Genomic DNA, 14,928 nt, shown 5'->3' on the forward strand with positions numbered 1-14,928 from the left:
CGTATAAATAAAACATAAACCGTCAAGTATGAGTATTGTGATTAGCCTACTAATTATGTTTACCGGGGCATTTATACTTCTAAAAAAAAGCAAAAACACTGTGCTGCACTGATACGACAAGCTGAAAACAGCAAAAATCACAGAGTGCTCTCCAGAGGCACAATCGAGAGACGCCTGCTTCACCGAAATAAAAGCCGCTCAATCAAAATCGTGCACGCATACAGGTGGAAAATGTGGACTGGATAGATTCTGTGCATTTGTTTTCATCTGTGGTTCACTTTGAGCTGCTAAACAAAGATGAACTACTTATACACAGTGTATTAGAGAATATATAATACCCTTCATTTTTATTTGTGCATTTCTGAGTCATGCTATGTACCCCTTATGACCCTTAGAAGTACCCCCATGGGTATGCATACCCATTGTTGAAAACCCCTGCTGTAGACCATTCCATCCTATTGAATCGTCTTAAACACAGTGGGACTGTCGGGCCTGGTCCTATCCTGGTTCAAATATTATCTTTCTGATAGGTTTCAGTTTGTCTTTATTATTGGAAGTTGTGTATGGTGTTTCACAGGGCTCCATTCTAGGTCCCTTGCTGTTTTTATTGTATAAGTGACATTGTCCGCAGACAGAGTGAATTTCCATTGCTATGCTGATAATACCCAGCTATATAGTTTCTCTAAAGCCTGGATCACCTTCTGCCTGGGTGTTATTAGCTACTTGCCTGACAGACATCATTGGATTAGGGATGGGTCGGTATACCAATTTACTGCAGTTTACATATAACTTTAAAATTTGCAGCTTGTGTATAATATGTATACTGTTATTTAAGTGGTCTGATTGTGGCAGTTGTATGTGTGATGTGCTATACAAATGTATTGTGGTTTGTTATTTTTTTCTGCTAAATACATAATAAGCTGTAACATTGCTAGTTTTGTCTTCCTTTAACTGTGACCCAGTGTTGCGCTAGACTGTGTAACAGCTGTCTTCACTAAGTCTGACCCTGCCCTTGGCCCCTCAGGTACACCTGCAGACTCAGCAGGAGGTGAAGAGTCGCATGACCGGGATGGTGATTCACGTGGTCCGCAGCGACGGTGTGCTGGCACTCTACAGCGGCCTGAGCGCCTCCCTCTGCAGACAGGTGGGTACTGCAACCTCGATGCTGGGCAAGCTGGATAATGCTGGGCCAAAGGCACTTATCGTGTCCCAAAACTCAAAACAAGCTAAATCAAATCAAGCAAGCACAGTGTGACTGTGATAGTGTTATAATGAACCTGCTGACAGTGTTACAGAAAAAAAAAAAAAATTGATCAACAAGATCAGGGTTCAGTAATTTTACAAAGAAAAAAAATGTAACTGCTGTTTTGGAAAATTCCACGCCATGTTAGCAGTCCTTCATAAAAAGGAATTTTATGAACAGTATTTGATGTGCATGCACACCCTCCCATACTGTTATTATGAAAAAGATGACTTCACTACAGACCTACACATTGGTTTATTTTAGTAACCCACATACTGTACATTGTCTCACTTAGGAAATGCATGTTTAGAAATGCAGCTGCTGGAGTTTGTTGAGGTGTTTCCGTACCTGTCTAACACCTCATTGGTAGACTAGAAGAAATCAGCAGCCAGTAAACACATTCTTCTAGTTCTTCCTGTTGAAGAAGCAAAACTTATAGCATATGAAGACGAATCTTCATTAAATCTGTACCTACTTGTAGAGATTGAGGTTGACTGTTTTGAATTCTGTTGCACTTTGTTAATTTTATATTATTGGCGTTGTCCAAATTAGTCACTGAAGCTAAGTTAGGATTAAAAAAAAAAAAAGAACAGAAAACTGGGAAGGTAGCTTGGTCCTAGTGGTCAGGATATTTTCACAAAATATGTATCTGACCAAAAACACTTCCCATGTACAAGAACATGCGATTAGAAAAAAGGGAGCAGCCAAAGAAATGTTTTAGACAGGCGGGCTTGCTGTAAGGTATTTTATATTGATATACTGTGAATGATTATTAGGAGTAAGCCTATGTTACATATGTAAATGGCATGTAACTAGAGATGAACAGCGTCTCCAAAACTCCTAGTCACAGCATCTTAATGGTCTAAGTAATTAGAACAGGAACTAAATGGCTGCAAGCATTATACACAAATAATGCTGCTTACTCTTTAGATATTGTTTAGCTTGTTAGTGGATAAAATTGATGTTTTCTTTCTCCTTTTGTCCACTGTCATTGGCAGGAACATCGGTTTCTAAATCAGTAAATAAGGGGGACTGCAAGTGCGAGTCACAAAGCAAACAGAAAAGCTGCCATTTACTTTGAGCAAAGGTTACATTGCTTTCTCAAACAGCTCTTCTTTAATATACAACATTTAAAATTCATCCTTCGCTGTGCTTATTGCTAATTCTAGTTAAGTCCCTGTATACTAAAATGATCCTCCCACACACCTAATTCTGTTTGTTATATACTTCTTCATATGGACTACCAGCAGGTCTATTGCATGTTATGATCTTCTCTTAAATAACTATGGGACACAGTAAACCCAATGTTCTCTTTAAGATCACTGACCAAATCCTACATCCAGCCACCAACAGATCCATCTCCCATTCATCCTCCTCTCTTACCTGTCATGATTTCTACTCTCTTTCAGAACAAAATTGACAACATCTATTCTACCCTCTCCCGCCACAAACCCAGTATACTACTTAACCACCTTGACTCTCCTCCTGTTGCCCCTCCTGCCTTCTCCTCTTTCTCTCCTCTCTCCATTGCTGATGTCTCCGGCTTACTGTTGTAATCAATTACTGCCACGTGCCCCGTGGACACCTGGATGCCTAACCTTGTGCGTCTCTGTGCTTCTGATCTTCCTCCTTCCATTATGCACACTCTCAACCTGTCCCTGGACACTGGCTCCTGCCCTCAAGCTTGCCAGAGTCATGCCAGTACTCAAAAAAAACCATGACTTTTCCAATTTCCATCCCATCTCCAATTTCCCTTTTCTCTCCAAAACTCTCAAAAGGGCAATAGCCAGTCAGCTGATGAGACATTTCACAGATAACAATTTGCTTGAATATCTATAGCCTGGCTTCCGGCCGCATCACAGTACTGAAACTGCTCTAATCTGGATTGTGAATGATCTCCTACTGAATGCTGATGTTCCTCTGTGCTTGTCCTTCTTGACCTAACAGCGTCTTTTGACACCATAGATCATGGCGTTCTTCTTGACTGCCTTCAGAAGTATGCTGGGATCTCTGGAACCTGTCTTTCCTGGATGTCCTCTTGCCTATCTGGACACATGCTGTCTGTTTTCTATGTTGGATGCGGTGGTGTTGCAAACTTAGTCACTTGTGGTCTGGTGTCCCCCAAGGATCTGTTCTTGGGCCCCTTCTCTTCCCTTGGGTCACCTCATCCTCCAACACAGCCTCATATTTCACTCCTATGCTGACGACACCCAGCTCTACTTAAAACTCGACCCTGGAAGCCCCTCTGCCATGGTCCAGCTCTCAGCTTGCATTCAAGATACCGAGGCCTGGATGTCTGCCAATTTTCTTCAGCTGAACACCAGCAAATCTGAACTAAAACTCAACTTAAGAATCTCAATACAGCTGCCTTCCCCCACAATACGAAGCCTTGGTGTACTTCTTGACAGTAACCTCTCCTTTGCCCACATCTCCTCCGTGGTCAAATCTTCCTTTTACCATCTTCGAAACATATCCAAAGTCTGTCCCCACCTTTCCCTCATGCATTTGTCTCCTCTCTACTCGACTACTGCAACTCTATATGATGGTCTCCCGGCATGCACCATAAACCTACTGCAGAACGTTCAGAATCCTTACCAGATGTAAAAAACATGAACACATCCACCCCCCCACCCCCCCCAACCCGTCTTTCCCAGCTGCACTGGCTACCTGTAAAGTTCAGGATTACTTTCAAAACTCTCCTGCTCGCCTACAATGCCCTTCATCACACAGGTCCTGAGTACCTCCTCAACCTGCTGATCCGCTATCTCCCAGCTTGCGGTGAGGTCCTCCGACTCTGGCCTGCTTGTTATCCCCAAGCAAAAGTGCACCACACTTGGAGAACGATCGACTAGCTTTATGTCTCCGACTATCTGGAACTCTCTCCCAGCTTTGGTGCGTGATGCTCCCACCGTCGCTCGGTTTAAATCAGCTTTCAAAACCATTTGTTCTCTTGCTTTCCATGCTCTTTAAGCCTGATATCTGCTATTAGCTGCCATGTTGTTGCTGCTACATCCTGTATTATGCATTTCTCTGTATTTAAAGTATTATGGCTTTTCTTCTTGTTACTGCATCTTGTAAAGCGCTTTGTGATGGTGCTCCACTATGAAAGGTGCTATATAAAATAAAGGTTGATTGATTGATTTGAGCTGGTCACAATTTATGATGTTGCAACAGGAACTGTTTAGGATAATGTTAGTTGTTTTTAAAAAGGCTTCACTACAATCCTAGACATTGGCTCAGCTCAACAGCCTGTTTGAAAATACATTTTTGGATTTTATACAAATAGTGTAACCGTCTTACCCTGACCTCTCTAAGCCACTATCCAAATCTTTTTACACAGGTGAGCTTCGTAAAACATCTTGTATATTATGAAAGATGTATATATGTGTTTCATTTTTCTAGTAGCATTTTTTGCAGTAGGTAGAGAAGAAACAATAACCCAGTCCTGCTCTTGAGTCTGACCCATTGATGGCAATGCATGTTAAGTAACATTGACTGGAATTTATAAACTATATATCCTTTAAGCCAAGGGCTAATAATCTGTTTCAAGCGAATTGGTGTCCAATTCCTATTTTCAATGTGTACCACAAGGTGGAACCCCGAGACTATAAAACACTTCAAGCCTGCAGCAGAATCCGTTTTTTGATGCCTCCTTTTATTGGAAAGTTGCCTGGTAAGATCCAGAGACAGTTGGTGAGATTTGCCTTTGGAACTGAGATTCATTTCTGCTGTAAAACACTTCCAGCTCTCTGGAGCAGTAGTCTTGAGAAGCTGAATGTTTTAGTGCCTGATACACTAGTCATAGTTTCTTCAGCACTGCCATCTTTGTTGTATAAGCCATGTCCTCATTAGAATTTGAGTGGCAACTTCACCTATATCTCATAAAACCCCAGATGCCTAATAAATCAATTATGTTTTGGACTGTACTGTATACTGAACTAGGTATCACAAGAATACATCTTGGCATTTTAAATAATGAACACAATACAACTGTATTGATAAGTTAGGTATAGGAACCACTCTCGACGAGACCAGTAATATGTTCAGAATCTAGCTGTGAAAACATATACAAGTATACTAGTACTTTATATTCTGGCCCACCCTGTGCTATCATCTCACCCCTTAATGGCTGCCAAGAGACACCAAGCAGAGTTTAACAGGGGACTGAAACGGACAATGTTTCTGGTTCAGGCTTAGAAGCATGATGGTTTTAACCCCTGCTGTGAGCTTCATTATTGTTTCTGTATTTCTTCACTGTAGATGACGTACTCCCTGACCCGCTTTGCAATCTACGAGACGGTGAGGGACAGGATCTCGAGCGGGAGCGCATCACCCCTCCCCTTTTACCAGAAAGTGCTGCTGGGGGCCTTTGGAGGTACAGTAGGGTCCGGTTCATTAGTAAACCAATGTCTAGTCTTGCTAGTGCTATTAAGTCATGCCAACTCGACTGTCCAATGCTTTCCTCTTTGCAGGTTTTACTGGTGGCCTCATAGGAACACCTGCAGATCTGGTCAATGTGAGGTAAGCTGTAACGTTATTGATTACTCCTGTGTAACGCATAGTGAGCGTATGTGTGATAATGGTTTTTCTATTGGCTAGGCCTGGCCTCCTGGTGTTTGGGCTGGCTGCTGCCTGAGTTGGTAGCGCAGGCTCCAGTTGGGTCTGTTTCTCTTCTTTCCCTGAACTTCCACCCACCGACAAAATCCAGAAATTTAGCAGGCTAGAAAAAATGTGCAGCCTCAATTATATACGACAGCAGTGTTTGGAAATGTTTATTGCGGCCAGGCTACAGAGTATAATATTCTTTCAATAAGACATATAGGAGAGATCAAGGTATGGGCTGGGAGCCAGTTCTGAAGTAGTGCTGTCTGAGTCATTGTCAAGAGGGAGTGAGATTTGAAAGTGAATGGGATTTGTACATGCATCTGAAGGACTGCCTTTACAAGCTATTAGAATAACCCAAACTAAGGATAAATGGTATGAAGGTGCTTTCCCAACTAGCCCACAATTGTACAGTTATCTTGATAAACAGATGGTTCTCCACGGAGAACGTTTTTCTTCCAGCCCTTGGGTTGGTCAGTAATGTTGTGAATGGGTTTGTACTACCAGCAGATGTTGGCAGTATTCCAACAACTGGAAAGGAGGTGAACAGAGAGAGCTGTTAGATGAATGTTCAGTCTAAGTGGACAGTGCAGCACCTGCGTCAAGATGATTTACACAAGCTGCAGAAATCTCATTAGCAAAGCATTTCTACTCCTTCATGTGAACTGTTGAATTAGCCAGTGCAAGAACTTGCATGCCATCTGCTCCCAATGCAAATCAGTAGCATCTACTGAAACATGTGAGTGCTCTTTAAAACACATATAACATACATATTCTAAGAGCAATTGAGACTGATTTAGAGAACTTAAAAGAGTGCTAGATTATGTTTTAAAAGTAATTTGGAAGTATACAAGCGAAGCGCTATTGGTTAAACTCTTGCACGGCACTTCTTTACAGGGCTAATGATGATGATTGTTGTAATTTGTTTTTTTTTATATAGAATACCAGTATTCCTGCCTTTATTAAAGACATTAACAATTCTGTCACAAAACTAAGTTTTATGGGAACCCTCTTACTCCACATAGGTTTTATTATTTTAAAAAAAAAAGTTAACTAACTATTAACATTCACTAGGCTGATAAATAAAAAAATAATAATAAAACAGAACTTGGGTTTTAACGAAAGAGTGAGCTAAAAAAAAAAAAAAAAAAAAAGTTTAATTCAGAGCAACTGCCACAAGATGGCAGGGTTGCGCTTCTGCTCGACTGAGTTCTCCTGGTCTGTCAGCAGTGTGATGACAAATTCTACTTTCTGTTGGTATGTTCCCCTTGGCAACCTTGGAAGTGAAAAACCGCCCTAGATTTGAAGCTTACTACTGCATAGGGAATATTCAACTACCACGATTATTTTCTGGCTGATTAAAGAACTAAATGATGTATCCTGTATGGCACTGAGTGCCTTTCACAATCTCTTAATCACTCCCGGTTGACTATCTCTGTGTTTTGGCCAAGTTCTTCAAGTTCTGGCTCTTGGAGGAGTCTCTTGGGTTCAAGACCTTGATGTGCGGAGTGGTGAAGGAAGCCCGCTGATAAACAACCGCCCCAGATTCATGGCTGGCTACCAGAAGGTGTTCCGGCATTAGTATACTACCAGATATATGTTTTTAATATAACAATTTCAAACAGTCACACCTGAGACTTAATAACTTCTTTAAAAAAACATAGTATGTGAATACTATGACTAAAATGTGTTCATTCAGAATACAATAAAATGCTGAACTTTTGGTTTGCTCCCTGTATGCCAATTATCAACGTAACCTTCCTACTATTAGAACACTTTCCTGCTTGCCTTTGTTTGCTAATGGAATCAACCGGAATGTGAAATGAAAAAAAGCACACTGACTGATTGAGATTGGGACCTTTTGTGCAGAATGCATCTCTTAATCGAATAATTGACTTGAGTAATATTTCGGGAAAGGTAATTGCAGGTTTAATTTTGAGTGCTGCTGTCAAAGCATACTACCTTTGTGTGTGACGTCAGTAGATGCTGTATGTGGGTATTCAAAAAAAGTTTATTTGGGGAAACCTGAATGGTAGTGCAGCACCTGGTATTTAGAAAAAATCTATTACACTAGCTGAACTGCTGTATACAAATGTAAATGTCCTACAATTATGTTCTATACCTTGCATGGCTCTAGGTTTAGATTTTTAACTACTGGCCCCTTGGGCCAGTGAATAAGTGTTTTTACTGGCCTGGATGCAATTTTATCTATCCTAATATATTTATATATTTTTTCATGATGGTTTTTATTTTCAATAAGTTTCCAGCTGTGTGTGGTAACCAAAGAGAGCCCATGTCTCAAAAGAAAGTGGCTAAACGAAGCCTTTCAATATATGTTACTTCAGCCATTTAATATGCCCACATTGTGTGCTTGTCAGAAAATGACAATATTATATTCAAGATTTGAATATATGTGTACTTATTTTTGTGTTTGATTTACCCGAAACACAGTGAGACAAGGGGGGATTCACTTACGGATGCCCAGGTACAATGAAACGGTACCATAGATTTTAAAATGAGATTTAGGCTCATGTGTAGGGCTGTGCTGTCCGTTTTCGGGTTTGGAAACCGGAATTCATAACTGCTCATAATATCTTTTTCACAGTAAAATTAAGTGGAAAATTATATTTAAATTAAGGTGGTAGACTACAGTATTAGATACATACCGGTTGAAATGTACAGTTTCAGCTAGTGCCTTCTTCAGGGAGCTTATGGGAAAGCAAACTTCTGAGAGACAGATCCAGCTGGAAAAAGTTAAGGTGGTGGGATGCTCCAAACGAGACTAAATAAAAATATGTAACATGTTTCCCACCTATATTCCCAGTCTATGATCAACCATGTTCCCTGTGCTTTCTGACACTTCACTATGCCTTTCCTGTGTCTTCCACATGTTTCTGTCTAAGACTAATCACACCCAGGCTGTTGGGTCGGAAAGACTGGGAGGCAGGCAGCTGTTGTCCTCCTGCCGTTTTAACATGATTCTGTCAACACCTTGCAGCTGTGTACTGTGCTGACATCGGGTACAACAAACAGAGCCTTATTTACGAGCTAGTCACATCAATGCTGTCCTTTGTTCTCTAGTTCCTTGTGACCTCTAAATTTCACACTTACACTTACCCTTGTGACTGACTTGGTGCCCCCTCTTCTGTTTTATAATGCGTAATCAGGTTCTGATCTAATAATTGTGGATGCCTTGATCTCAGGTCTGCCTTATCTTATGATCTGTGTAGCCTGGTGTTGCAACCTGAGCAGAGAAATAGCTTTAACCCAGTGCTTATCTAACATTTACTCTTCTGTATTCATCTTTTAAATATAGTTAAACTGATATTTTATATCATCTACATTTTCCTAATATTTTTACCTGTTTAATATCCTATACTGTTCTGTATGATTCTCTGTTGCTGATGCTGCTTAGATCTTTTTTTTTTTTTTTTTTTTTTTGCCATGCCATACTGTTCCAACACAAATTCTCCAGAAGATTGTGAGTAAGTGAGGTGGGGGAGGCATATTTGCGTTACACTGTGCATTGAGTCCTGAAGACGACTTCCCCATCTCACTTCCTGAAAAACATCCTTGAAGTCACCTTTCATTTCCCTGAAATTTTTTCACTTTTTTTTTCCAGAATGCAAAATGATGTGAAGCTTCCTGCACACCTCAGGAGAAAGTGAGTGTTTTAGTAACTCTGGGAGATTGTAAACGCATTAATCCACTTTCTTCTCTCAAATGGCCTATTGAGACTAGCCAGCTGCAGAAGTTATGTTTTCTGTGAAATCAACAGTTTGCATGTTGACGGATAATGTTCCCACTTCTATTAGCAGGCTGCACATTCACAGCTGCATTTGGGAAAGGCACTTCTGGTATTCCCGTGTAAACATGTAGTTTTTCTTAATGGTCTGGAAGGATCTTTTTCTTCTGCTTTAATAAGAAGAGTGCTTTGCAAGATCAAACTCTCAAAGCACTATGCCGTCATGCGGAATATTTCATACAAAGAATCCAGTTCATACATCTACATCCCCAAAAAAATGACTTTAAAAAACTTGTGCACTCTGCTTAACATGTACATTTGCTTATTATGAACAAAGTATAATGACCTTTTTTTGTATAGATTTTTCATCAATTGCTTCATGGGGAAACCTGCAACAATTTATCATATGCACTGGCAGGTTTTATGTGTGGCATGGCAGGGGATTTAAATTAAACAACAGTGTAATGCACATGTTTAGTTTTGAAACGTATAGAGAACTTTCAAATTTTAAATTGAAAGGGATGCATTGTTTATTTTGCATATAAGCCTTTTGTCCCAAATTGTTGATTATACGTCACTGTTATTATTCTTACAACATGTTTTAACCACACTGGACAAATTGAAAACTCAATTTAAAACGTGGAATTTAACTGGCAGTTTCAGAAGGTCAAGGATAGATCGTTTTTCTTTCTTAAACCTTTCAAATGGCTTTCTTCCCTATTGTTGCCTTGAAGATACTCCTACACAAGCCATCATTTGCATGTTGTGCGTAACTAAGTTCGTGCATGACAACGGATTCGTCAAGCTTCTGTTGGAGGTCTTGACAGGGGTGGATTGAAAGCTGTTTGTTGCTTCAGTCTCCTCATATTGAGACTGTCAAAATGGAACTCTTCAAACGTTTGTCACGTGGACTGAAATGTTTCTTCAAAAATGGTCCTTGATTTTGTACTCTAAGTGTTGAATACGGTTGCTACTCAAGCAGTGGTGAATGATTACACTTTCTGATGTTTTTTTTTTTTGTTCTTTTTTTCTTTCATGGTATTTAACTAATCACAAATTAGGAGAGGATAATGATCCATTAATTGTACATCTAGGTTTGTCATTAGAACATTATTATAAACCTTGAGGATAATTTCAGCCTACATGTTCCAACTATAGCACTCATTATCCCATAGGTAATGTAGATAACATTGAAAAAGTAACAAGTTCAGAATCTTGAAACTCTTTTTAAACTGCAAGCAGTTTCAAGCAGGCTAACTGACCCATGCCAAAATATAACCTAAAAACATATTTAAATATACAAAATGTTTTAATATTAATACACAAACATTTGTGCAGTTTTATAATAGCATTATTATTCTACATGCAGTTTTCATGCAGTAGATAATCAACATTATCTTTAGTTGACCTTACTTTTGGTTTTGTCACCTAGCAACCACCGTCAGTTGTCTAGCAGGTAATGACAGCTGCGTTGGACATTAATGCTCAATGAATATAATTTAATTGTTTAAGTAATTATTTTGTAAAAATTGTGTGTTCAGAGAAAAGCTAACCCTATTAGAATCACACTGTATGAAAGAGCTGACTTACTGTAAAGCTGCTGATGGTGAATTTTTGGTAGTTTTCCAACAAAAAAATAGTTTAAAAAAAAAAAAAAAACATTCCGAAACAACTTCAGGAATGAAAGCATTACCTCTTTGTGGGAAATAACAAGCCAAGTTTCTATTTAATATCTCTGCACTACCAAAGGTTGTTGTAGAAATGTTCTGTTTAGGGGTTAAAGATTTTTTTTTTTTTAATACAGATGCAAGATTATTATTAGGCTTTCAAGTTGGCTTTGGAAGCCTATTGTTATTGTAAATGTGTGTGTGTGTGTGTGTGTGTATATATAAACTGCTCCTGTTCACACACGGTGTAACCAATCAACATGAAACTTGCCAGCTATCAATCCGTGTAGATTATAGGTCAGATGCTAAATAAATTGCACTCCTGCGTCAATCAAGATGGAAAAACCTTTCAAAATCTTCTTCTTGGGAACTGGTGAACCGATTGATCACATATGTCATCGGCAACCAAACCTGCTTCAAGTTTGCGAAGCAAAAGTTGATGCGATAAATTTTTACTATCAAATGGCTGGCATCAAATTCACCAAAACGCGCCCAAACATCAAACTGCTTCTGTTTGCAAACCATTAAACCAACTAACTCCTAACTGGGTAGGCGTCATCCTGGGGACAGTGGAATTCAAAAAGACAAAATGGTTTTCTTTCGTAAAACAAGATGGCGGCCAGACCTACGTTCGTTCTTTAATTTAAAACTGCTTCATTTGATCACAGTTTAGTTTTTTTTAAAGTTGACAAGCATGATCCCTGTGTCAATGCAACTGACCTTTTTAGAAATGGTGTTTGTGCATAAAGCAAGATGGCTGCCTAACGCATTTTCTTAACACTAGAACCGCCACGTGGATCAGTTTAACCCATTCATTACAATACATCAGAGAGCAACAGGACAGAGATTTGCTATGGGTGTGGGTTTGTAGATTGCACCAAAGTGCCAACTCAGTGAAAGCCTAGTTGCTTTGTTTCTCAATGTACCTGGGAGACATTCGTTTTGTTCAAGGAAAATATGAGAAGGAAATATTTCATCTTGAAAGTAGCGCTTTCGACTGGAATCCTGCAAGCTACATGCATATACACACAGCAAAGGGAAATGGCAGGTAGGATAACAACTTCTGTGCCTAATATGAAACACATGTTATATATAATTCAGTTTTGTATGTATATTAGGCCTAACCGTTTACATCTGTTTACACTAACATTTTTTGTAGTCTGCTGCATGCGCTAACTTTGAACAGGAATTTAGTTATTCTCTTTTTTTGCTTTACATCTGTGAGTATTGTGCTTTTGGGTGCTATTTTTGATGTAATTCATGTTACACATACCGCTCTTTGAATGATGTAGGACCGAATAGCCACATCTGCGCCTTGCTTGCCCCTAGCTGCACATTATTATTATTATTATTATTATTATTATTATATATTAGCTGACGCCTTTATCGAAAGCGACTTTCAAGTGTATGAGAAGTGCAAATTATAAATATATACAACAAATAAACAAATAGAATCATAAAGGAAGAAGAACTTCAGTAGAATACCGGCTAAAGTGCAATAGTCAGACGCTGCAGCTGCTGAGGTACAGAGGCCTATTCAGAATAGGCTTACATGCACAGAAGTAGTGTAATATATTCATTTTTATCTTCCTGTTTGAAAAAAATTGTTTTGGTTTTAAAGTTTTGTATGTACATATACATGTTTACACAATTTCTTTTGAAATGTTTGTTTTATTATCGTTTTTCAATATTTTGTAGTCATGCATAAGTAGCTGCATAAGTTAACTGAGGAGTTCAGTGATGTTTTTCCTGACTTGCCTGGTAGAACTAACCTTGTTGAATATGCCATTATCTCTCCCCCAGGTGTCACGGTGCGATAGAGAACTTACCGAATCCCAGAAAGTCGACGAGTTGGCGTTAGCAAAGAGGTACGGGCGAGGCTCGAACTTGGGGTGATTGAACCTTCCAGCAGCGAGTGGTGCAGTCCAATTGTGATAATCGCCAAAAATATGGCGTCAACTGCTTCTGCGTCGATTTCCGTAAGGTAAACGCTATTGCCAAGTTCGATGCCTACCCCATGCCTCGGGTCACCAAGCTTCTCGATAGACTGGGAATGGCTAGGCTTATCTCCACTTTGGACCTGACGAAGGGATACTGGCAGATTCTCTTAACCTGCAACTCTAGAGAGAACTGTATTTTCAACTCCTGATGGTCCGTTCCACTTTATGACCATGCTGTTTGTGCTACATGGTGCGCCTGCTGCCTTTCAGAGACTGATGGACCAGGTCTTACACCCACATCTTGAGTATGCGACAACGTATATTGATGATGTGGTTATTTACAGCTCCACCTGACGAGAGCATCTGGCTAGGATTACAGCAGTCCTTCAGGCTCTAAGGGTAGCCCGGCTGACAGCTAACTTGAGAAAATATGCGTTTGCCAAAACAGAAACTAAATATTTGGGGTTTATTATGGGAAATGGATGGGTGAATCCCGTTGTCACCAAAGTCCAGGCTTTGATGGATGCAGCAATCTTCAAAACCAAGGCTCAGGTGAGGTCTCAACTGGGGTTGGCCGGTTATTACTGAAGATTCATCTCCGAATATGCCACAGTAGTCAATCCCTTAGTTAACCTCACTAAAAAGAGCACTCTAAATATTATTAAGTGGTCAGGAGAATGTCAGGGGGCGTTTGATACTGTTAAGCAGAGACTTTGCCAGGCCCTCCTTCACATCACAAAAGATTTTACCAAGAGATTCATCCTCCACACTGACGCTTCAGATGTTGGTCATGCTCCCAAGGGAGCGTCTTTTTATTCTGATGTTAGTCTGAGGTCGGTTTTGTTCCAAAAGTTACACGGAGTAGAACACCCCATCCATGTACCGCAGTAAAAAGACGCTTCCCTGGGAGCACAACCACTCCGTAGTCGAAAAGGAGTGTTTGGCCATTAAATAGGCTACCTCTTTACAATACTACCTGCTGGGACACTCATTTGATCTTGTCACAGACCACGCCCCACTCAAGTCGTTAAGCACAATGAAGGACAGCAATGTCTGGATTACTCGGTGGTATCTGGCATTGCAGCCCTTCATGTATTATATGATTCGCCATGCAGGAAAAGACCACCAAAATGCAGATTATTTTTCCCATGAGGGGGGAGTAATGGGAATGCGGTTGGATGATAGCAGATGCTATCACGAAAAAACCTGGAGGTGGGATGTGACTCGCTCCAACCCTACACTAATCTCTTTTTCTTATTTTATTTCGAGGGAGGGTTGGACACTCCTGTCGAAAGAATTTTCCCTTGTCTCGCAGGGCCTGCACCACTACCAGTCTGCTTCAATTTAAGGTTTCCCTGTCACACCTTCAACGGTACGAGTCTTTCCCCGTCTCGATGCCATGTGATTCAATTAGTCGAGAGGTCTCCCTCTTCGTTACACCCGTATGTGCCGTCCGCGCTTAACATCCTCTTGTCCAACTTGAGTCATTGGTTACATCGTACTGAACTCATGTTTCCCTAGTACCGATCTACTAGACAAGGCAAACAATACCATTCGAGCTGCTTGGCTCTTTCCTCTTGTCACTAAATGGTACTCACAAAACAGTTCAGATTAACCATGACAAAACAAGAACAATCTGGCGATTGTTGTTCAGGCTCGGCTCGACAGTGATCCCGAGTAGTTTGATTGTCGTGAAGGCACACGTGCTTATTTAACATAAAAGTCGTGAAA

At 40.2% G+C, this 14,928-nt stretch overlaps 1 protein-coding gene across 1 annotated transcript in view; it reads left to right on the forward strand.

Annotated features, from left to right (window-relative positions):
- LOC121296718 (mitochondrial dicarboxylate carrier-like) overlaps positions 1-14,928 on the forward strand; it is a 34,666-nt gene that overhangs the window by 7,576 nt on the left and 12,162 nt on the right. The window contains exons 2-5 of the mRNA XM_041222488.1: positions 1,025-1,144; positions 5,504-5,618; positions 5,716-5,764; positions 9,468-9,509. Coding sequence (XP_041078422.1) covers positions 1,025-1,144; positions 5,504-5,618; positions 5,716-5,764; positions 9,468-9,509 — 326 coding nt within the window. The remainder of the gene's footprint in view (positions 1-1,024; positions 1,145-5,503; positions 5,619-5,715; positions 5,765-9,467; positions 9,510-14,928) is intronic.

This window comes from Polyodon spathula, chromosome 21 (assembly GCF_017654505.1).
Source record: "Polyodon spathula isolate WHYD16114869_AA chromosome 21, ASM1765450v1, whole genome shotgun sequence".
NCBI lineage: Eukaryota > Metazoa > Chordata > Actinopteri > Acipenseriformes > Polyodontidae > Polyodon > Polyodon spathula.